This window comes from Lipotes vexillifer, unplaced genomic scaffold (genome assembly GCF_000442215.2).
Source record: "Lipotes vexillifer unplaced genomic scaffold, Lipotes_vexillifer_v1.1 scaffold382, whole genome shotgun sequence".
Lineage (NCBI taxonomy): Eukaryota > Metazoa > Chordata > Mammalia > Artiodactyla > Lipotidae > Lipotes > Lipotes vexillifer.
Genome location: NW_006780611.1, coordinates 7506223 through 7529175, shown reverse-complemented (window position 1 = coordinate 7529175; position 22953 = coordinate 7506223). Strand labels below are relative to the sequence as shown.

General features: G+C 46.6%; 5 protein-coding genes across 5 annotated transcripts in view; 4 read left to right on the top strand and 1 right to left on the bottom strand.

The window, feature by feature from the left end:
• The window catches only part of SNU13 (small nuclear ribonucleoprotein 13), a 12063-nt gene extending 3062 nt beyond the window's left edge, over positions 1-9001 (bottom strand). The window contains exon 1 of the mRNA XM_007454099.1: positions 8987-9001. Coding sequence (XP_007454161.1) covers positions 8987-9001 — 15 coding nt within the window. The remainder of the gene's footprint in view (positions 1-8986) is intronic.
• CUNH22orf46 (chromosome unknown C22orf46 homolog) lies at positions 9000-12598 on the top strand. Its single transcript, XM_007454098.1, has 4 exons — positions 9000-9022; positions 9182-9404; positions 11977-12522; positions 12578-12598. Exons 1-4 carry the CDS (start codon positions 9000-9002, stop codon positions 12596-12598), a joined length of 813 nt encoding a protein of 270 aa, XP_007454160.1.
• A 116-nt stretch (positions 12599-12714) lies between these two features.
• Positions 12715-15038, top strand: LOC103089262 (high mobility group nucleosome-binding domain-containing protein 5-like). Its single transcript, XM_007454097.1, has 2 exons — positions 12715-14575; positions 15007-15038. Exons 1-2 carry the CDS (start codon positions 12715-12717, stop codon positions 15036-15038), a joined length of 1893 nt encoding a protein of 630 aa, XP_007454159.1.
• A 1-nt stretch (position 15039) lies between these two features.
• On the top strand, positions 15040-15729 carry LOC103088992 (uncharacterized). Its single transcript, XM_082930987.1, is given in 1 exon segment — positions 15040-15729. A coding segment is annotated over 1 exon segment (690 nt).
• Positions 15730-20029: 4300 nt separating this feature from the next.
• Positions 20030-22953, top strand: part of MEI1 (meiotic double-stranded break formation protein 1) — a 66801-nt gene continuing 63877 nt past the window's right edge. The window contains exon 1 of the mRNA XM_007453963.1: positions 20030-20206. Coding sequence (XP_007454025.1) covers positions 20036-20206 — 171 coding nt within the window. The 5' untranslated portion in view covers positions 20030-20035. The remainder of the gene's footprint in view (positions 20207-22953) is intronic.

Here is a 22953-nt window from a genome sequence, read left to right as displayed (position 1 = left end):
CCGTGTCCCCTGCATCGGCAGGCAGACTCTCAACCACTGCGCCACCAGGGAAGCCCTAGTTTGCTTTTTTCTTAAATTCTTAAAAATATATAAAACATCTACATGGTTCCAAAGTCAGTGTTTTGAAAACTGGTAAAGGTAAACTGTAGAGCATTTATCCTGCCTTTCCTATACAGACTGTGTTACTAGGTAACCAAATAGCAGAGGATAAGTTTCTCCTGTATTTCACCTAATAAAGAAAGAATGATACAATTAAATAGCACCGTTTTGCAACCCATACTAATTTAATCCAAATTAATGGATCCAGACATTGATTTTAATAGCTACCAACATCACAAAAAATACCATGTGACCACTGCCCCTCTTAACAAAACATCTGTGATCAAGCTGTCTTGGGGTGGGGGGGCATGGGCAGAGAGCTAAGAAAAAATCTGATCCAGCCTTTGATTCCTTTTTCTTGGCCACACCGCAGGGCATTCGGGATCTTAGTTCCCCGACCAGGGATCGAACCCACGCCCCCTGCAGTGGAAGCTGTGGAGTCTTAACCACTGGATCACCAGGGAAGTCCCAGCCTTTGATTCTAATACTAGATATTTGATATTAAGGAATTATTAAATCTGGGGGTATTGTAGTGGCATTGCAGTTGTTGAAAATCCTTATTTTATAGTGACATACTGTAATACCTATGGATAAAATGCTACCTCGGGTTTTCCTGGTGGCGTAGTGGTTGAGAGTCCGCCTGCCGACGCAGAGGACACGGGTTCCTGCCCTGGTGGGGAGGATCCCACATGCTGCGGAGCGGCTGGGCCGGTAAGCCATGGCCGCTGAGCCTGCGCATCCGGAGCCTGTGCTCCGCAACCGGAGAGGCCACAGCAGTGAGAAGCCCGCGTACCGCAAAAAAAAAAAAAATGCTACCTCAATGGATCCGTTTCAAAATAACACACGTAGGGAACAAATTGGGTGGTGCCTGGCCTATTCCATTCCTTCTACCCCATCTTCACCTCTCAACTTTAACCATTTTTATTAATTTCTCATTTGTTTTCCCTGTGACTCTTTTTACAAATATATATTTTATTATAGACATAACCCGGGTGCAGCCCACGTTACCATTCCTGAGCACTGAGCAGTTCGTCCGCAGCGGTGCCGTCTAACCCAGGGTTTGGAGGCTGCAGATTATACATGTGTGCGGTGCCGCGGTGCTGCAGCGGCACCGCGGTTCTAGGTGGTGACCCATGGGTGATAGCCCAGTGGGAACACTCACCACCGAGTCCGCCTCGGCGGTCTCCTGCCTGATGCCGCAAGGACAAAGAAATGACCCACCCCCAGAGGAGCAGGAAGTGACGTCAGGGGAAGTGGCGTCAAGATGCCTGTTCCCTAATACCAACACATCGCACAGGGTGAATTTGTCATGGTCCCAGGGTGGTGACGAATTAGGCAAGGGCCGGAGGGGACCTCTAATTATTTGCTCTCTTCATACATTCTAGAATCAGCTTTTTCAAGGTGTACAAAAAAAGCCTGCTGGGACTGATTTGTAGATTTGAAGTAATCCCAATTAGGATAAGACACCTTTAGGATACAGAATCTGTCAACCCATTCAAACATATATATCTACCTTTAGTGCTTTTAAATAAAGCTTTGTAATTTCTCCAAAAGTTTTAATATCTTTTAGACTTACTCTTAAGATATTTCAGCTTAAGAAAATTCACTCTATTCCGTAGTATACTAAGAATTTCTTCTGTTATAAATAAATTGATGTTGAATTCTGTCATGTGTTTTGTACTGAGTTGGATGAATTAGACCTTTCTCCTTTATTTTTAAAGTTTTTCTAATGTTAAACCACTTTTACACTCCCGAGATAAAACCAATTTTAATATTTTCTTATGATGGTTGCACAATTCTGTAAATATAAGAAAACCCACTGAGTTATACACTTTTTTTCTACTACCACCTTGTTTTGGTTTTGTTTTTTAAAATTAATGTATAATTGACCACAATATTGTGTTAGTTCCAGGTGCAAAACACAACACCGTCATTTGATATTTCTATACATTACAAAATGATCACCATTGAGTTATACACTTTTAGAGTGTAACTTTATGGTATGCAAATTATCTCAATAAAGCTATTTTTTAAAGTAGGTGTAAAGTTTTTTCATGTCAAAAAAGTTCAGTTTTTCTTATTGAGTAATAATTAACATACGGTATATTAACTTAGTTTCTTTCTTATTATTCAGCCGTCCTATTTCTACTTGAATTGGTTTTGATTCTATTTTTTCAGGTATTTGTTCATTTCATCTAAATTTATACATTTATAGATATCACATTGTTCATAATATCCTTTCTTTTCAATGTTTGCAAATTATAGCTCCTAAAAGTTTGTTACTCCTTATTTATAACTTTTTGTTTATTTTCTTGATTAATCTCACCAGAAGGGACTTTTCATGTTATTTCTCCCTCACCAAGCATTTTGGGTTCCAGGACTTCATTTGTATCCTACATACTCTCAATATTTGGTATTTTCATTATTTTTCAGGTGTTTTCAAATTTCCCTTATATATTTTCCATTTGACCCACGAGTTCTTTATACCTTCTTTCCAAACACTTTGTTTCTGATTTCTAAGTCATTTGTATTTTGGTTGGGAGACCATGGTCTATATTATTATCATCTTTTCAGATTTGTTTAACTTGCTTTATGACCCAGGAGGTGGCCAATTTTCATAAATGTTCTCTGCTTGAGAAGTGTCTTCTATAATTGATGGGTAAAGTATTCACTGGTTTCACTACGACCACTAGGTCAAGTTCATTCATAGTGCTGTTCAAATCTTCTATTTCCACACTTATGTTTTGGCCTCACGATCAATTAAATGGTATATAATTGCATATTTGTCTATTTCTTCTTGTAATTATGTCATTTTCATTTTACTTGTACCTTATTTTTTAGCCACTATCTTTACTGATTTTTTTCCCCGTTCTTTTTACTTCAACCTGTCTTTTAACTGAAGCACTTAGTCCCTTCCTATATTTAGTTAAGTACTGATATATTGGGTCCAAATCTCCCTTCTTTTGTGCCTTCTATTTGTCCCACCTGTTCGGTTTCCTTTTCTCTCTTTCCTTCCTTTGAGTTTTTTCTCCCCACTATTTTCCCCTCTAGTGGTTTGGAGTTATTTATCTGTATTCTTTTGGTGGCTATCTGAGAAATCACAACTCATGTCTGTCAAAATCTAATGCTCAATAATGTCACCCTCCTCTTAAACAATAAAGGTTCCAGCAACACTTTTATTCCTATCACTCCTCATAAATATACTTTTTAAAATGCCAGATATTTTTATTGCAGTTTCCAATAGCCCATCTCTGGAAATTAGGATTCTCAACTCTTAATAAACATAAAATGCACAAAAGGGGAGACTTCAGGAGATCCAACACGATCAAAGAAGAGTCACTTTATTGGTTTAATAAAAGTCAACAGAAACAACAAAAATTCCACTCAACTTTAAAACAAACCACCTTATAAACAGCAAATGAAATTTGCTTAGTGTGTATTTATTCACTTTTTAATTTTTCCAAGGGCTAATTGAATGAATGAATGAATGAAATCTTACTGCTAGGCAACTGTAACCCGTAGCTTGATGCGTTTGATTTCCCCATACACCAGACAGCCGAAACCTGCAAGGTTTTGATTTAACAACAAATAGTGCATGCTCACTCTCTCCATACCAAGCGTTAGGTCTACTAAATGCATTTAAACTGAGATCAACAGATTCCAAAACTTCTCACGGCACTGCGAAAGATGAGCACTGGTTTAGAAGCTTTAAATTCTAGTCTCAGCCACGTACTAGCTTCAAAACGGGGGCGGGGCGGGCAGTAAGGGAGATACCCGCTGGGATCCAAAATCCGTTAAAAGGATTAAACCTCATTACGGAAATCAGTGTTTTGTAAACTCTTCCCTCCTTACTAAGTGCCAGCCACAACTAGCTACCAGGCCACAAGATCTGACTAAAAAGTTGGAGACCACCAAGAGTTTTAGAGGAGCCGCACGTGGTGCTACCAGCGCTTCAGATTTCAGAGGCTACCGCCTCGCAGGAAGAGTCTTTCCTGCATTCCAGGCTGGGGTTCACTCCACGTTCCCCACAGCCCCCAAACACCAAAGGCCACTTTAATCCCTGGCCCATGTAACTCGCGGCAGGCACTAGGCGCGCAGACCCATGGAGAGCTCCCTCTCCTGAACATCAGCAATGGGGAAAGCGGGGTAGGGGAGGGCTGCTCCAAATCCAGGGTTCCACCCCATACTCTAGTGATCCCCCCAAAAGAAAAAGAAAACCGATGGAGCCAAGTTTCCCAATCCATCCAGCTTTCAACACTCTCCTACGTGGGTTTGTCTCTTTCTCCTAAGTTGGGCCATGCCCCTTCTGCTTACCGGAGGCTTTCGGCCAGGAGCACAAACTGCGGAAAGAAGCCCCAGCACAGCACCTGAGACCGAGTCCCCTAGACTTCTAACCTCGGGCCGGGAGAGAAGACAGTGCTTGGCGCTACGCGGCCGCCCGGGCCAGGCGGACGAGACGGCGCACGTTCTAAGCCCCCGACAAGCTAGTGAGAGAACGGAACCCCGTCTCCCACTTCCCAGCCCTTCAGCCACGAGCACGCACTCACCATGGCTCCGGTTCTGTGGTACCGTCACTCTTCAAGGAGGACAGGCGACGTCAGACCTGCACCGTGCACCCCTGAAGCAGGTCGCAGGGTAGAAGTGGAAATGGCAGCGTGCGGCAGGAAGCGGAAGTGGCGTCACCACGCGGCGGGCGGGTCACGCCCCCTAAAGGCACCAGCGGGGAATGACGCCAGTTTGGGGCGAGGCACCGTATTTTGCTGTTTTTACTGTTATTGTACCATAAATTATTGGCCGAAACAGTGAGTTAAACATTCAAAAAATAACACACCAAAGCAAAGATTTTCAAGGGTGTCGTCATTCCATTGCTAGTTTATCTTTTAGCATATTTTTGTGCTTTTAAAATCATCTTTTTTACTCTACACTGGTAAAGGAATGGTATGGAGATAATGATAGGTAATCCTAAATGTTCTCCTTCATATTAAGATGCCTTTGTTAAATTTTCTGGTGGGGGTGGAGTCCACCAGAAATGGAATCCATTGAGTAGGGAATTCAAGAAGAACAGCAGGTTTGAGGATGGGGGTTGAGTTTCTCAGGTTGAGTTTGGAAATGTCTAGGACACCCAATTTCTTCTGGCTTAGCTTTTTTCCCTATGCTGCTCCAAATCTCCATTTTTTAAGGCTACACTCATGCCTCACCACCTCCAAGAGGTCCTCCTGGATTCTTATGGCCCTTACTCATCTCTCTTCGCATGATGCCAGGCATATCTTGGGACCATTTTGTTGTTGTTGCTGTTGTTGTTTTGGCCATGCCGCTCAGCTTGCAGGATCTTGGTTCCCCAACCAGGGATTGCCTTGGCAGTGAAACCGCAGAGTCCTAAGCACTTGACTGCCTGGGAATTCCCTCTTGGGACCATTTGGATCTAGCCAAAACTAGACCGTAGTGGGCCAATTCCAGTTATTTCCTTTGGAAACCTAGAAGTAGAGACGTAGCAGGACCCTTAGGAATCACGCAGTGCAACCCCTTGATTTTACAGATACTGAGGCCCAGAGAGGGGAAGCTCCTTGTCCACAGTCACAGAATGAGGCAGTGGCAGAGCCAGAACTGGACCCTGGGATTTTTGGCTATCAGCTTGGTTTACTTCCACCACATCTGGTTGCTATGCTTGAAAACCCAGCCAGATGGGTTTGAAGTGGCTCCAGGACTGAACATTTATTACGTGAAAAATCCCCCCATCAGACTTCATCCATGCATATCTATGACTTGTCAAAAAATAAATTTGGTCTCCAAATTAAGAAATTCCCACTGATGGCTCCTGTTTAAGAGTAGAACCTGTGGGGACTTCCCTGGTCGTCCAGTGGCTAAGACTCCACACTCGCAATTCAGGGGGCCCGTGTTCGAACCCTAGTCAGGGAACTAGATCCCACCTGCTGCAACTAAGAGTTCGCATGCCGCAACTAAGAAAAGATCCCACATTCCGCGTGCAGCAACTAAGCTGCAACTACAGTCCTGCATGCCACAACGAAGATCCTGCGTGCCACAACTAAGACCTGGCACAGCCAAATACATAAATAAATAAATAGATATTAAAAAAAAAGAGTAGAACCTGTGATTTGGACCCTGCTCCTCATCTTTCTCAGCTCCTGTTTCATATTACCATTTTTTTTTTTTTTTGCAGTACGCGGGCCTCTCACTGTTGGGGCCTCTCCCGTTGCGGAGCACAGGCTCCAGACGCGCAAGCCCAGCAGCCATGGCCCACGGGCCCAGCTGCTCTGCTGCATGTGGGACCTTCCCGGACCGGGGCACGAACCTGCGTCCCCTGCATAAGCAGGGGGACTCTCAACCACTGTGCCACCAGGGAAGCCCCATATTTCCATATTAATTGGACCTATCGCTACCACTGTGGGAGAATGAAACCTTATTATTCCAGTTTACAGTCATAGATGTGTCATTATCATTTGCTTTTTTGATATCCTTTATAATAATGTCTGGTTGTTATTTGGCCTACCTGGCATCTTGGACCATTATATCCCAGATCTCCTAGTAATGACTGATAGGGGCTTGATGTTTTTATGACCATGAGTAATGAGACTGTATACTCTACCTAATTAATTGTTTCCCAACTATATAATAACTCAGTTTCCATGTTCTCACAGAACTAGCCCACCCTCTTGTATCTTGCTATTTCACTTGCTAGTTAGTTGATAAATGTTAACATAGGCTCAGAATCAATTTGTCTTAGAAATTTGTCTTTTACCACAGTTCTGTGCTTAAAATGCTAAATCCTTGCCATGGCTTACTAGGCCTCTCCCCACCAGTACCCCACTCCTCATCCGCATGTTACAGCCCCACCCACCTTCTTTTTCTACCCTGAGCTCACCCCAATCTCCCCAAGCCCATCCATCACCCTCTGTTGGGAGTGATGTGATGTGCTCCACTGTTCTGCTTAGTATTCATCACCTCTTCAGTGAAGCCTCCCTGATCATCCAGACCAGGTAATTACCCCTGCTGGATGCACCCACAAGCCCCCTGTACTTGCCCTTTGTAGCCTTCGTCAACTCTGTCTTTATTCAGTGTTTGCCTTTCCAAACGTACTGAGAGCTTTATGAGAGCAGGGCTGGTAGATGCCTTGGACACTTTGGATATCTATCTTTTGGCACTGTGCCTGATCCAAAGGAGGTTCTTCTTTTACTTAGGGATCTTTGGTGGCAAGCAAGCAAAAAGGAATCTGGGGAAAGGCTCTGCAGTGGAGCCTGGAGGCTCAAGGGGAGCTGGTTGTGCGAGCAGGACCAGACATAAAATCTTATGCCAGTGTCCTAAATTTAGCTAAAGACCACCAGGCACACACCTCTACAGTGTTATTACTCATTGCAACAAGGGAGAACACATACCATGGGGAACTGTGGCACTTCTCAGTAAGAGGGTGTTTTGATTTACTATAGGATTTGACCTTGTGTCAAATGATTTCGGGAAGGTTCAAGGAAATGGGGTTTGCTCTGGATTAGACACTATTAGAAAGTGTGAGTAATTCTATGATTGGGCATCCTAATAAATCTTATCTACAAGGTGGAAGGAAGGAAGTGAGGCTAAAGCTATAATTGGTAACAAAATAGATATTAGCTAGGATAGTGAGAAGTTTGGTTATCTTTGTGGTTTTGACAATGTTCATGCTTTTGTCTGTGTTCAGACATGACTAAGGAGTGGTCTTGTTTTTGTCTTGATTATCACAGTTAGAGTGGTTTCGTCTGATGCTGACAGTCTATGAAGTATTTTATGTTCAACAGGAGAACACCAAGGCTCAGCTATGAGTGTCAGGCCAGCTCCTAGCAACATCAGCCCTAACTGATAGAGCTGGGCCAGTTTCTAGCTGCCATGGGCTGCTTTTCTTTTTTTTTTTTTTACCAGCTTCCTATCCCTACCTTGATAGTTAGAGCCCTGGAAGAGAGGGCCCAATTGGCCATACTTAGGTCACACCTCCACTCCTTGGCTGTCCTGGGCCTGTGAAAGAGTATCAGGTATAAGCCAGCGTAACATTTAACCAAGATACATTGTGTGGTATATTGAGTTCTCTTTTTTTAAATTTATTTATTTATTTTTGGCTGCACTGGGTCTTTGTTGCTGCGCGTGGGCTTTCTCTTGTTGTGGTGAGTGGGGGCTACTGTTCATTGCAGTGGGCATGCTGCTCCCTGCGGTGGTTTCTCTTGTTGCGGAGCACGGGCTCTAGGTACGCGGGCTTCAGTAGTTGTGGCATGTGGGCTCAGTAGTTGTAGCTCGCAGGCTTATTTGCTCTGTGGCATGTGGATCTTCCAAGACCAGGGCTCAAACCTGTGTCCACTGCACTGGCAGGCAGATTCTTAACCACTATGCCACCAGGGAAGTCCCTGGGTTCTTAAAATAGAGAAATACTTCCCAACTGGTTGGTAAATAGGTGATGCCCTTCTACTGGGACCCCAGGGGCCACTTACAACCCAGGTATTAAAGGGTTAAGGTGTGGCCCATTCTGATTGGCTGATGACCCTGCCTGCTCTGTAATTCAATATTTTGAATATAACCTTTGGGTGAAAGTCTCCAGGGTAGCATTTATACTCCTACAAACAGTGATCTTGAGATGGGAAAGTAACCCCCTAACAAAAAATCAGGATATGTTGGGTGGTTAAACAAGAACACACATTCAATACAGTGTTCATTAAATGTTTGATATTGGATAGCCTGATGGACAAATGGATGAAAGTATCAAATAGGAAGAAAGAAATCAAGCAGACTGCAGTTTCCATCCCTCCATCATACACGGGGGAACTTAATCTCTCCATCCCAGAGGTCAGGATGTTTAAAACAAGTTCTTCTTCCTCTTAATTCCTTTTGGGCAGTTCCCTGATGTTGCCCTCACCTGTACTGAGGGCATGTTATCCAGCCCTGGTGCCAGGTACAGCAGCTGGAGCTGAGGCTGCAGCATCAGGAGCCTTTGTGAGGTGGCCTTAGCAATGGGGGTGATATGAGGCAGGGTCTACCCCGCCCCGAAGTGGCTGGGTCAGCCATACCAGTCCTGCCCTACAACTCCTGAACACCACCTGCCTGACCTAAGCTGTGTCACGTTGCTGCCCCTCCTGGGCGCCTGTGCTGTGGTGGGGCCATTCCAGGGCCCTGAGTGGGAGCCAGTGCGGGGCCTGCTCTCCGAGAATCACTGCTGCAGGGACCCTCGGTGCTGCGGCAACCTGCTTGTCCTCTGCCTCTTTCTGAACTGGCAGGTCCAGAACTACTGGCACCAGATCACCAGGACCCACTCCAGCATGAGGAAGGTCATCAAGGTGAGGGGATCCCACACACCTCCTTCCCTCAACACCATGATTGTCTCAGTCATTTGTTACAAGGACCCTGTTCTATGCCCTGTGTATCAGAGATGAACTCAGACTGGTCAGGAAGAGCATTATCTTGCCCCAAACCCAGCGGTCACCCTGGACTTCTCTCTCCCTCACTCCTCAGGATCAATCCACCTGCAAGTCGTATGGGCTGTACTTGCAACCCATCTCTCGAATCTGATCACTTCTTCTTCCTTTTTTTTTTTTTTTTTTAATTTATTTATTTACTTTGGCTGTGTTGGGTCTTCGTTTCTGTGCGAGAGCTCTCTCTAGTTGTGTCAAGCGGGGGCCACTCTTCATTGCGGTGCGCGGGCCTCTCACTATCGCGGCCTCTCTTGTTGTGGAGCACAGGCTCCAGACGCGCAGGCTCAGTAGTTGTGGCTCATGGGCCCAGCTGCTCGGCGGCATGTGGGATCCTCCCAGACCAGGGCTCGAACCCGTGTCCCCTGCATTAGCAGGCAGATTCTCAACCACTGCGCCACCAGGGAAGCCCCGAATCTGATCACTTCTTAAAACTTCACTTCACCCTCCTGGGCAAAGCCATCCTCAGGGCTCACCTGGACTGTAGGTACTGCCTTCTGCCTGGTTCCTGCTTTCTCTCTCACCCAACAATCGTCAGTGCTCCACGCAGCCAACAGAATGAACTTCTTTCTCTTTTTAAAAATGTTAACCCAGACTTCCCTGGTGGTGCAGTGGTTAAGAATCCGCCTGCCAATGCAGGGGACACGGGTTCGAGCCCTGGTCTGGGAAGATCCCACATGCCGTGGAGCAACTAAACCTATGCACCACAACTACTGAGGCTGCACTCTAGAGCCCGCGAGCCACAACTACTGAGCCCGCGTGCTGCAACCACTGAAGCCTGCGTGCCTAGAGCCTGTGCTCCACAACAACACAAGCCACAACAATGAGAAGCCCATGCACTGCAACAGAGAGTAGCCCCCACTCGATGCAACTAGAGAAAGCCTGCGTGCAGCAACGAAGACCCAACACAGCCAAAAATAAATAAATTTATATTAAAAAATGTTAATCCAAGGGAATATACATATACAGATTATAAGTGTATAGCTCAATGAATTTTTGCAAACTGAACACATCCAGGTGCAGCACTTGATTAAGAAACAGACCATTGGACTTTCCTGGTGGCGCAGTGGTTAAGAATCTGCCTGCCAAGGCAGGGGACATGGGTTTGAGCTCTGGTCCAGGAAGATCCCACATGCCGCGGAGCAACTAAGCCTGTGTGCCACAACTACTGAGCCTGTGCTCTAGAGCCCGTGAGCCACAACTACTGAGCCCACGTGCCACAACTACTGAAGCCCGCGTGCCTAGATCCTCTGCTCCACAGCAAGGGAAGCCACTGCAATGAAGAGTAGCCCCCGCTCGCCGCAACTAGAGAAAGCGTGCGCACAGCAACAAAGACCCAACACAGCCAAAAATAAATAAATAAAAATTAAAATTAAAAAAAAAAGAAAAAGTTTTTTTAAAAAAAGAAACAGACCACTACCAGGAGCCCAGAAGCTTGCAGACACAACTGTGCTGATTTCTAATAGCATAGACTAGTTTTGCCTGTATGGAATCATACAGTAAGTACTTTTTTGCACCTGGCTTAAGCCTAACATTATGCTTATGAGCAAGAACCAACTTTAAAAAAAACAGATCACAGGACTTTGCCACTCAAGACTCTGCAATGGCTCTGATGGATACACTTCCAGTCAAACTCAGAATAAAGTCCAACTCCTAACCACAACTCCAAGGCTCAGAATAATCTGCCCTGCATTCCTCTCTGACCTCATCTCCTAGCGCTCTCTTCATCACTCACTCATTCCATTCTGGCCACACAGGCCTCCTAGCTGTTCTTATACAAATGACCCAGTTCTATCCTCAGGGCCTTTGCACTAATGTCTCCTCTGCCTACAATGCTCTTTCCTCAGATGTCACTTGGTTTGTCCCTTGCTTCATTCAGGTCTCCATTCAAATGTCACCTCCTCTGAGAGGCCTTCTCTGACCAATATGTCTAAAGGAGCTAACCCCATTCCCACTCTCCTTTTATTTCCATTAGAACACTTTTCAAGGAGACTTCCCTGGCAGTCCAGTGACTAAGACTCCACGCTTCCGCTGCAGGGGGCACGGGTTTGATCCCTGGTCTGGGAACTAAGATCCCTCATGCCATGCAGCGTGGCCAGAAAAACAAACAAACCAACCAACCAACCAACAAAACACTTTTCAGCACCTAACATTATGTTGTATACTTAGTTATTGTGTCTTCCATGTCTAAAAGACAGCTCCCAACAAAGACTTTGTCTGTCTTGTTCATGCTGGTACCGCCAGCACCTAGAACAGTGCCTGGCCTGGAGTAAATTCTTTATCTTTCTTTCTTGAATGAACACTGTTTTCCCTAAGAGAACTGACTCCCCATTCCTGAGCCCCAGCATCCTCATCTGGATAATGGGGATTACAATCCTGATCTGAGGATTAGATGAGATAATGTGAATGCAAAATTTTGCTTCTCTGTTCTCACCTACAGGTGCCACTGCAGAAGTGGGCAGTGCCCTCCATGAGACATGACACTTGTTTCGGGCTGACCCCTGAATTCTCCTTCAGTCCTGGCAAGTTCAGGGGCCTGGATGCCCAACAATGGGCCCAAAATAAGAGAGGGGAATACTGGAGGAGCCACCAGGATTCATGGACCCAATATCTGCTTTCTTGTCAGCACCCAGGTCAAGGTTTACCTTGGGATGCCTACACACCTTTGGAACACATCTTTTGCACCACCTCCTTTTCAAGCACCTGTATGCTAGCTCAGGACAGTTTTTGGGAAGCGTGGCAGGTACCCTGGTGTCATAGTGATGACCAGACTCACCTGATTTGCAAGCCACTGCCCCCTGCCCTGGACATGTGCCAAAGGATGGAGCAGCTGTTGGTCCACTCCCCAGAAGAACCGGTACCACTGGAGCATATTGTCGGCATGAGATGCCACCCCATGTCCATGGCCTCTCGCCCAAACCTCCCATCAGCCCAGAGGTTGCAGTTCTGTTCCAGAGAGTTCCTACCTGTTCCTTCCAACCAACAAGTGGGAATGCCCATCTGGAAGTCCTGGCACTGCCCACGAGAGGCCTGGGTACCAGGGAGGGAAAACCGGACACTAGGCAGAGAGGATAGTAGAGAGACCCAGGCTCCATGGTGGGTGAACCAGAGAGAGAGAAGAGGAGAGGGTGCTTGGGAAATTCAGGCATCTGGAAGGCAACTCCCAATAAACTTTGGGATGGAGGACAAAGCAGAGCCTAAGGTCCTGGAGTCGGGGAGACAGAGACTAATAATAAGTAAAGCTGTTGGAGAGATCTTGACACCATGGTGGGAGAATCAAGACCAGGTGAGAGTTGAGAATAGCGCTGAAAGTCAGAAACTACGGAAGAGAAATCAGAGGGATGCTGGAGATGAGAATCTTCCTGAAACCCAGGCACGCAGAGGAGAGAAACAGGAACAGTTAAGATGTAAAACTGATGCAGAGACCCAAACGCCAATGTGGGAGACCCAGGATAGGAATAGGAATAAGGATGCTATAGAGACCCAGTCTTTTGAGAAGAATAAGAAAGAAGCCAGAGGAGAGGATGAAGGAGAGACCCAGGCCCAAGGGTTGAGGAAGCAGGGCCAGCCTGGAACTGAGAATGGTGGGGAGACCCAGCTGCCAGGGTGGGGAAAACAAGACCAGATTAAAGGTGATACTAGTATAGAAATTCAGGCAGAAGAGAGGAGAATAAAGGGCCAGGTTGGAGGTGAGAATGCTGTGCAAATTCAGATATCTGGGAGGGAGAACTTGGGGGAAGTGAAAAAAGAGGATGGCCTAGAGACCCAAGCCCTGGGGTGGGGAAAACAGGAATGCGTTCAAAGTGAGAATGTTACAGAGATCCAGACACCAGGGTGGGAGATGCAGGATCAAAACGGAAGTGAGAAAGCTGGGAAGGTCCAAGTATTTAGGGTAGAGATCCAGAAACAACTAAGACATGAACTTCAAGTGGGGTGGGGAAATCAAGGCCTGAAAACAGGTGAGGATTCTGGGGAAAGCCAGATATCTAGAAGGAAGAACCTCAGGGAGATAAGAGAGGAGGATTGGGTGGTGATCCAGGCACGATTCTGGGGAGACCAGAAACCAGTAGCAAGTGAAATTGGCAGAGAATTCAAGATACCATGTTGGGGGAATCAGGACCAGATTGGAGGTGAACATAGAGCAGAAATTCAGGCACTGGAGAGGAGAGACCAGAGAAAGAACGGAGATGAAGATGGTGCAAATATCCTGGCACCCGAGGCAGAGAACCAGAGACAATTAAGAGGTGTAACTCATGTAGAGACTCATCTACCAGGAAGGAGGAATCAGGAGCAGTTTGTTGATGAGAATAGTACAGACATCCAGGCAACAGGGAAGAGAAACCTGAAAGGCGTTAAAGGTGAACATGGTAAAGAGACTCAGGAACTTGGGGAAGAAAACCAGCATCAGTTAAACAGTGAAATTAATGGAAGGATTCTCATACCAAAGTGGAAAAATCAGGAACACATTAGAGGCAAGGATGGTACAAATGCCCAGGCATCTGAGGCAGAGAATTGGGGAGAATTAGCAAGTAAAATTGATGTAGAAACTCATTCAGCAGAATGGAAGAAAGAGGAGCAGATAGGAGGTGAGAATGGTGCAGAAATTCCAGCTCCAGAGAAGAGAAAACAGAGAGAGTCTGGAGCTGGGAATGGTACAGAGACCTGTGCACCTAGGGAAGAAAACCAGAGTCAGTTAAGAGGTGACACTGATGGAAAGACTCATTTGTCAGATGAGAAGAACCAGGAGCAGATGGGAGGTGAGAATGAAACAGAAATTCAGGCACCAGAGAAGAGACCCCAGAGAGAAGCTGGAGGTGAGGATGGTACAGAGACCCAGAGACCGGAGAGACAGAATGAGGGACAGTTAGATGGTGAAATTGGAGAGAGCCACTCACCAGGGAGAAGGAGCTGGGAGCAGACTAGAGGAATGACCGATGCAGAAAATCCAACACTGGAGAAGAAAAGCCAGAGAGAGTTTGGAAGAGAGGATGGTAGAAGGATCCAGAGACTTAGGGGAGGGAAGCAAAGACTGTTAAAAAGTAAGATTAATGGAAATGTCTGTACATCAGAGTGGAAGAACCAGGAACAGATTGGAGCTGAGAATGGTGCAGAATTTCAAATCCAAGAGAAGAGAAACCTGAGAGGGACCACAGGTGATGATGATAAAGAGACCCAGGCTCCTGGGGGAGATTATCAGGGAGAGTTAAGAAGTGAAATCGATGGAGAGATCCAGATACAAGGGCAAGGAAGCCAGAATAAGGGTGAAGATGAGGACGCTGCAGAAATCCAGGATGTAGGGAGCCAGAGAAAGTGCAGAGCTGAGGATGCTGGAAGGCTTCGAGTACTAAGGGGAAGAAACAAGGGCCAAGTCAGAGGAAAAGTTGCTGCTAAAGGCAATCTCCGAGTTGACTGTTCTGAGGGTGAGGGGCCCCCAGCCCTCACTGGCTCTGGATATGGGGCCATGGACCAGGAACAGGCTGTGGCCTCTGCTCCCTGCCTTGAGATGAAGGCTCTCCCCCACCAGAATGAACTCTTCCTGCTTGCCAGTGGGGAGGGAGAGCATTTGGCCAGCCAGAGCACGGCCACTGCCAGGAGGCACAGTGTCATTCCAGCCTCCTGGCAGGCCCAACCTAAACTCCAGAAAAGCCGACAAAGGGACAAAGGAGTGGTTCCAGCGAAGACCTCTGGCCTGACTTGACAGCTCTGGAACCCACAGTCTTTGGCTGCTGCCCTGGGCCTGCCCTCTGCCTGTCCCTCTGTCTCATGTGGTCAAGTCCCCCAAGCTGCCACAGCTCTGGTGGATTTTCCCACTGCCCTCACCATCCTGCCAAAGTGGCCAGTCCTCAAGAAGAGCCAGCTACTGCTCCTGGAGTCCCTTATGCAGTGGAAGATTGCACACCTGAAGTGGGGCCTCCCCCAGCAGATCCTAGAATCCTACTTGCACTTTAACTTCTTAGCACCATGCCCACTGCCCCCTGAGGGGATGAGGCTCCCTGGGTTACACAAGGCCTGTGAGCTGCAGGGGCAGCAGGAAAGGCATTGTGGGGCCCAGGGCCCCAGGCCAGGCCTTAAGTCCCCAGAGAGGTCCCAGAGCGTTCGGCCCCAAGAAAGGAAAAGCTCAAAACCTCCTACGCAGGCCAGAGCTCTGGAGAAGCGTAGACCACACCAGGCAGAGCCAATGGGTCCATTCTGAAAAGCCTAAGAGAGTCAGACCACCAGGGGGCCTCAGAGAACTACAGGATGTCCAGAAAGAGGCTCCTCCTAGGGCCAAGCTCACTGCTCCCAGGAACCCCAGGCTTGCAGCAGAATCTAGTAGCTGGTGTGGCCAAGAAAGGGTCCAAGAACCCTCCAGTGAGAACAGCGGGAGCAGGAAAATGGTCAGGCCAGGGATCTCCCAGATGGCAGAGAGGGCTCCTGGCAGAGCGAGGATCTCATACTCTGGGGCAGACCACTGGAGGAAGGAGCACGCATCTCAGGAGCCCCCCAGATTCAAATGTCAGCAGCCCACACAGAGGAGAAGAGGAAGCCTGGAGCCGGAGGAAGGCAGAGGGGCTGGGCAGCAGCCTTCCTCCTGTTCCACAGACACCTTCAGCTCCAAAAGGAGTCTGCACTCTGCTGCAGCAAGGCTGAGCATGAGCTTTTTGAAGAGGATTTCCTGGTCCCCACACCTGGCCAAGCTCCAGCACTTAGCCCCCAACCTGAGTGTGAGGGATCCTGATCCTATCCTGCTTCCCGAAGTGGGTGACCCACATGCAAGGGAGGACAGCATCAGAAACCACGCTTCTTTGAAGAGGGACCTTCAGCCACCAGGTCACTGCGGTGCTGGGGTTGCTCTTCCCAAAACAGAAGAATTTGAGGAAATTGAGAACCCACATGGGGCCCCAAGGAATCCACCAGCCCCCCAAAAGTTTGGTCTTATGAAGCATTTGAGGGGTTTCCTGCTCCAGCATGGCTTTAGGAAGTAGGCTGTGGGTTCAGAATCCTCAAAACACATCAGAGAAGGCAGGAGAGTGGTCTGCTTACTCCCAAAGGGGATGATAAAATAACCTCTAATAAAATTGGTTATTTGGGCCCTGTGGGGTTCTGATTTCTTTGGTACGCGTTTTATGAGCGCCCCCCTTTTGGGGTCTGGGATACTTTGTGGGTGGGATAGAAGCTATTTCTACTCTATGGTTTTGAAGGTTCAGGGAATGTGGGTCAGCCCAATGCCATCTCCTAATACCTCCCCTCTCCAGTTCCTCAGAGGAGGGTTTACTGAAGTTTCTATCATAGTTCAGTCCTGTCTTATTCCAAGCTAATTCTGATAGAGGTCGGATGCTCAAATAGCCTCAGCTGCTTGTGGGAGGGGTGGTGCTCTGCACCGGACACTATTATTCAGGTCCTTTCAGTCACAAGGAAGGGAGCTGATCACTGAGTATCTGCCCTGCTGGGATTCTGCTGCCTGTGAACAGATTTCACGGAAAAACCATTTCCACCTCTTCAATTCTCAAGCACTGGCAGCCCTAATTCCTTGTTGTTTTCCCTCACCTCACCCTCCAGGACATCCTGGAGCTAATTGTTTTTTTCCATCAAGTCTGAGACTTCTTAGCTAAAACGCATTATGTCCTGTGATTCTTCTGTAGACAGCTTCAGCAGGTTGAAGCAGATTCACAGAACTCAAATATTAATTCAGAAAATTCAATTCAGGTTTTCTCCTCGTCTCTCCTTTCTCCTCCCCGACTTCTTTCCTTTCTCCCTTCCTTTATTCCCTTTCATTTAGCTTTCCTATTTTTAAATTCAATGTCAAACCCATACATGCTCATTAAAGAGAGTTTAGAAAATTCAAAAAAGGGAAAAACAATCCATAATCCCATCACCCAGTTAATGTTTTGATGTTTTTCTTCCTATGTGTTGCCTACCACTACTACGGCACTTATACTGGGGTTGGCAGGCTCTAAGAAGTCTCCCAATGCTCCCTACCTTCTGGTATTCATGCCCTGTGTATTCTCCTCTCCTCGAGTGTGGATTGGATCCAGTGACGCACTTCCAACGAATAGGATATAGCAGAAATGATGGAATGTCACTTCTGAGAACAGGTTACAAAGGCTGTAGCTTCCATCTTGGGTACCTTCTCTCAATTCTCTTGCTTGTTCCCTGAGGGAAACTGTCTTCCATTTTGTGCACTGCCTTATGGAAAGGCACATGTGGCAAGGAACTGAGGCGGCCATTGGATAACAGCCCTCAAGAAAGTGAGGCCCTCAGTCCAGCAGCCTTTGAGGAAATGAATCCTGCCACCAATCATTTGAGTGAACTTGGAAGCAGATCCTTTGGCCCTAGTGAGCCTTGAGATGAGTACAACCTCATAAGAGACTTTGAGCCAGGGACACATTGCTAAGCCATGCCTGGACTCCTGATCCACAGAAACTATGAGATAATAAATGTTTGTTGTTTTAAGCTGCTAAATATTGGGGTGTGTTAGTTTTCTATGGCTACCGTAACAAATTACCACAAACTTGGTGGCTTAAAACAACTGAAATTTATTCTCTCTGTTCTGGAGGCCAGAAGTCTGAATGAAATCAAGATGTCAGCAGGGCTACACTGCTACCAAAGGCTCTAGAGGGCAATCCGTTCCTTGTCTCTTCCAGCTTCAGGTGGCTGCAGGCATTTGTTGGCTTGTGGCACCAACACTCCAATCTCTGCCTCCATGGTTACAGTGCCTCCTCCTTTACTCTGTGTGTCTCTTCTCAAGACAGTTATCATTGGATTTAGGGCCCACTGGATACTCGGGATGATATCTTTATTTCAAGATCCTTAATTACAACTGTAAAGATCCTTTGGAAAAAAGGTAATTTACAGGTTGTGGGGATTTTGGATATTACATTAGTTTGCTCCAGCTGCTATAACAAAATAATACAGCATGGGTGGCTTAAACAACAGAAGTTTCTTTTCTCACAGTTCTATAGGCTAGAAGTTCAAGATCAAGGTTTTGGCTAATTTGGTTTCTGGTGAGAGCTCTCTTCCTGGCTTAGAGATGGTCACCTTTTCACTATGTCCTCACACAGCCTTTCCTCAATGTCTTTTTATAAGGCCTCCAATCCTATTGGATTAGGGTGTAGCCCTTATGACATCATTTAAACTTAATTACCCCCTTAAAGGCCCTATCTCCAAATACAGTCACATTAGGGGTTGGGACTTCAACATCTGAATCTGGGGGACACAATTCAGTCCACAGCAGACATGGAGGTGTCGTTTTGAGGGTCACCATTCAATCCATTACATGGATTGTTACGCAGCAATAGATATCTAATACAAATGTACCCATTTGTAATAATTTGCTTCTCTTTCTCCTTGACTAGTTCTAGTTCCTTGAAGACAGGGACTGTCTCTTGCTCACTTTTGAATCCTCTAGATCCTAGCAGAGCTCCTGGCTCCAAGTTTTGTCTAAAAGAATACATAATTTGTTGACATTAAGAAAATAAACATAGAATAATGTTTAATTATATGGAAGATGTACATGATATATTTTTTCTGAGAAAAGTTTACACACCTTTGTATGTTGCTGTTGTAAAAAGGTATAGAAAAAGACTAGAAGAAAATATATCAAAATATTATTTTTTCTTCTATTTTCTTCACTGAACATATATTACTGCTATAATATAATTTAATGGTGTTGAATAAATGTTTGCTTATTTATTTTACATACTTATGTATATAATTCTGCATCTTTTGTACACTTAGCATTTTAACAAGGATTTTTCCATGTTAAATCTACTTTTCTCAAGAATCAGTTCATAATACATTAAAAATAAACCATTGTTTTCCAAATTATTTTGCCATGGAAAGCACTTTTTCTCCTCCATCACACTGCTTCTGAATGTAGAAAACATCTCTTGAACTTATCTCCTTTAACACTAACCGGTTGCTGGGCACTTTGGTACTAATTAAATCCTTGTAGATTGACGGGTTTTGTTAATACACTTAACAACAAACTATTTTTTCTTCTTCAGTATACCTTCTGCGCTCACAAAATCCCAAGTACTGTGCAGCCCTCTGTGAGACGATATTTTAAGGGGACCATCTTAGAATCTCTGAAAGAAAGGTGTCACCTTAGATTGTTTGAAAGGTGCCACGTAAATTTAAAATAATAGAGCTGATAGCTTTTCGATAAGAATCCCTGAGATCGTTTACTTTTTAAATACCACAAATAGATTGTTTACTTTTCTTACTTTTTCAAGGCTAATAACAGAGTCTTTATAAATGCTTTTCAACCTTCGGCGTGGTAAAGACGAATTCCTGCAGGCTCCAAGAGCAAACACCTTAGGGCTTACAGGTACACTCTTCCGACTCCTGAGGCGCGTCACGCGCCCACAGGGGCCGCTGCTCTCCTGAGACTGAATGGCATTCGGTTCGCGCAGGCGCATTACCCTTCTCCCTACGCGCCCGCGTCGAGCTCTGCCAAGTGCGCTTGCGCATGAACTACGCGGGAAAAGGTGCTACCGTGGTAGAACGCAAGCGGAGAGATGGCTGTGAGGGAGCCAGCAGCAGGCCTTCCCGGGCCCGGGAGGGACGAAGAGGCGGCACTGCTCTTCGAGAGGGCCCATTACCGGCACGACCCGCGCTGGCTGCTGCCCGTGCCCCCACGCTTCTGCCTGGCCTGCGCGCTGGAGCTGCTGCCGGAGCCTAGCGTATCGGTGCGAACTGGCATTTCCCTCACCAACCGGGCGGGAGCAGCTCCCTTCAACTGGACGCACCTTCCCCGAAACTAAGCCGGGCCCACCCGCCTCGTTAAATCTAGCCCCTAAACAGGCCCACCCTCTTACCAGCCACGGCGGCCTACCCCGCAGACCGCTCAGCATCCCCTTTCCAAAGGAGGCCCAGACCCTGGCTCTGCGCCTCAAGTGGGCCTACCCTGTCCGCGCTAAACCCGGGGCTCCCAGGGCCCCCAGCCTAGACTCACTGGCACGCGTTCCCACCTTCCCGTAAGCCCTTCTCTCAGCTGCCCTGCCCTTTGCTGACCCTCTCACCACTTCTCCAGGGTTTAGCCTTCGCTCAGGCTCCCTCCCACTTGAGTCCCCGCTCAGCCTGAGGGCAAGGCGCACGCACCCTGGGGGCTTATGGGAGGAGGGGGCTCCTTGGGCTACGTGGCGGCAGGAGTGGAAGTTACGGCCCAGCAGGAGTGGGGTGAGGGGAAGAGCTTTCTGAGAGGCAGAGCTGGCTGAAGCGTGGGCTGCCTGTTCCTTCAATGCCTACCCACCTTCGCAGTGAGTTTTTTTGTCCGTGGAGACCTCCAAGAAGAGTTTGGGAGATGACTGTTCTCTCAGAGTCACAGGGCTGGAATTGTTGCCGTGGGTGGGTGGGGGTGAGCTAGATCAGCGGTTCTCAAATTTTTGCTCTAGGGCTGACTTTACACTTAAAAAAAACCTATTTATTTATTTATTTTTGGCTGTGTTGGGTCTTCGTTGCTACCGGGCTTCCTCTAGTTGCGGCCAGCGGGGGCTACTCTTCGTCGCAGTGCACGGGCTTCTCATTGCAGTGGCTTCTCTTGTTGGGAGCATGGGCTCTAGGCACGCGGGCTCAGTAGTTGTGGCATGTAGGCTCGGTAGTTGTGGCTTGCGGGCTCTAGAGCGCAGGCTCAGCCGTTGTGGCGCACCGGCTAAGTTGCTACGCGGCATGTGGGATCTTCCCTGACCAGGGATTGAACCTGTGTCCCCTGCATTGGCAGGCAGATTCTCAACCATTGTGCCATCAGGGAAGTCTGGCTTTACACTTTTTAAAAGTGTTGAGGACCCCCCAAAGATTTTTTGTTTATTTACTGTATTAAAAATAACAAAAGTTTAAAGTATTCATTTAAAAATAATAGTAGGGCTTCCCTGGTGGTGCAGTAGTTGAGAATCCACCTGCCAATGCAGGGAACACGGGTTCGATCCCTGGTCCGGGAAGATCCCACATGCTGTGAAGTAACTAAGCCTGTGCGCCACAACTAGTGAGCCCGCGTGTCACAACTACTGAAGCCCGCATGCCTAGAGCCCGTGCTCCACAACAAGAGAAGCTACCGCAATGAGAAGCCCGTGCACCGTAATGAAGACCCAACACAGCCAAAAATAAATAAATTTATAAAAATAATAGTCCATTGCATATTAATATAATTCTTTTTATTTTGGCAAAATATAGGTATTGAAAACATACAATTTACTCTTTTAGTGTACAATTCTGTGGCATAAATGATTTAAAAAATAAAAACTATTTTCAAAACAAAAAAGAGTGCAAGGAATGTCTTTGTTTTACATTCTTGCAAATCTTTTTAATGTCTGGCTTAATAGAGGACAGCTGGGTTCTCATATATTTCTGCATTTTATCTGTTGTGACATGCCCCCTTTGAAAAATACTGTACACTTGTAAGAGAATAAGTGGAAAAGGCAAATAGCATCTTACTATTATACAGAAATAATTTTGATCTTGTGGATCCCCTGAAAGTGTTTTGGGCACCTTCAGGGATCCGAAGACTATACTCTGGGAACCGCTGGGCTAGCTGGTAACATCTGCAATATCACTGAGGCTAGAGTTCTGAGGCTGCCATTGTGGGACAGTGAGAGACAGAGATGAATAAGACAATGAGGTAGGGAAGAAAATAAGAGAACGCATTCCTGGGAATTTAGAAGGTGGACGTATTTGTGGTCAAGTGCTGTGTGGGTTAAGGAGTGAAATTAGGAAAGGTTCTTGAGGAAGCATTTGAATTACGCTTGAGAAGATGGGTGAGATTTGGGCTAGAGGAAATGGGGGAGCTTTTTCCAGGAGGCAAGGATTAGCAAGGATGAGTTTGGGGAGGTAATCAGAATGTGTTTGAAGGGCAGTTGAGGGAGGTGAGATTGGAGAGCCAGGGTTGAGATCACTTCCTTTGAGTTTGAGTCCAAGCTAAGGAGCTTGGATTTAATCTGTCAGGTGAAGGGACGTCATGGAAATTTTTTGAGTAACTCATTTAGATAACTAGCTTAATGCATTATGTGGGAGGAACTGGTGAAGGAGAACAGGAGAATTGCACAGTTTAGAGGCAGTAAGAGATGCAACTTTTCTACCTTTTATTGAACACACTTTTCTTAGCTTCAGTTTTCACCAGTCGAAGGGGTGATGTAGTCAGTTGTACCCATGTTCCAGTTCTATCCTCGGTGCACACCCCTTTTTTGACCTAAGTTTTGCTATTGTCTTGAGTACTTTGCACAGCTGCTACCCATTTCCCTGTATAGGGAGGTGAATTGAGTGTGAAGATTTATATCTACATTGAAAGGAAGAATGCATTTTTCTTTACCTACCTCAGTGAGGCTCATGAATGGTCCCCAGTATCACTCTCACAGACTGTGGAAAGAGCCCTGACCTTGGACAACACCTGGTTGGATACTTAGATTTGAGTCCTTGGGAAGGTGTCTGAGCCTCAGTTTTCTCA

What these genes read in the sequence shown, in the direction of transcription:
- CUNH22orf46 (XM_007454098.1), top strand. Translation starts at nt 9,000, where the DNA reads ATGTTATCCAGCCCTGGTGCCAG. An exon ending in TTATCCAGCCCTGGTGCCAG is followed by an intron (nt 9,023 to 9,181) that starts GTACAGCAGCTG and finishes GCCTGACCTAAG; the next exon opens with CTGTGTCACGTTGCTGCCCC. An exon ending in GCATGAGGAAGGTCATCAAG is followed by an intron (nt 9,405 to 11,976) that starts GTGAGGGGATCC and finishes TCTCACCTACAG; the next exon opens with GTGCCACTGCAGAAGTGGGC.
- LOC103089262 (XM_007454097.1), top strand. Translation starts at nt 12,715, where the DNA reads ATGGAGGACAAAGCAGAGCCTAAGGTCCTGGAGTCGGGGAGACAGAGA. An exon ending in GAAGCAAAGACTGTTAAAAA is followed by an intron (nt 14,576 to 15,006) that starts GTAAGATTAATG and finishes GCCATGGACCAG; the next exon opens with GAACAGGCTGTGGCCTCTGC.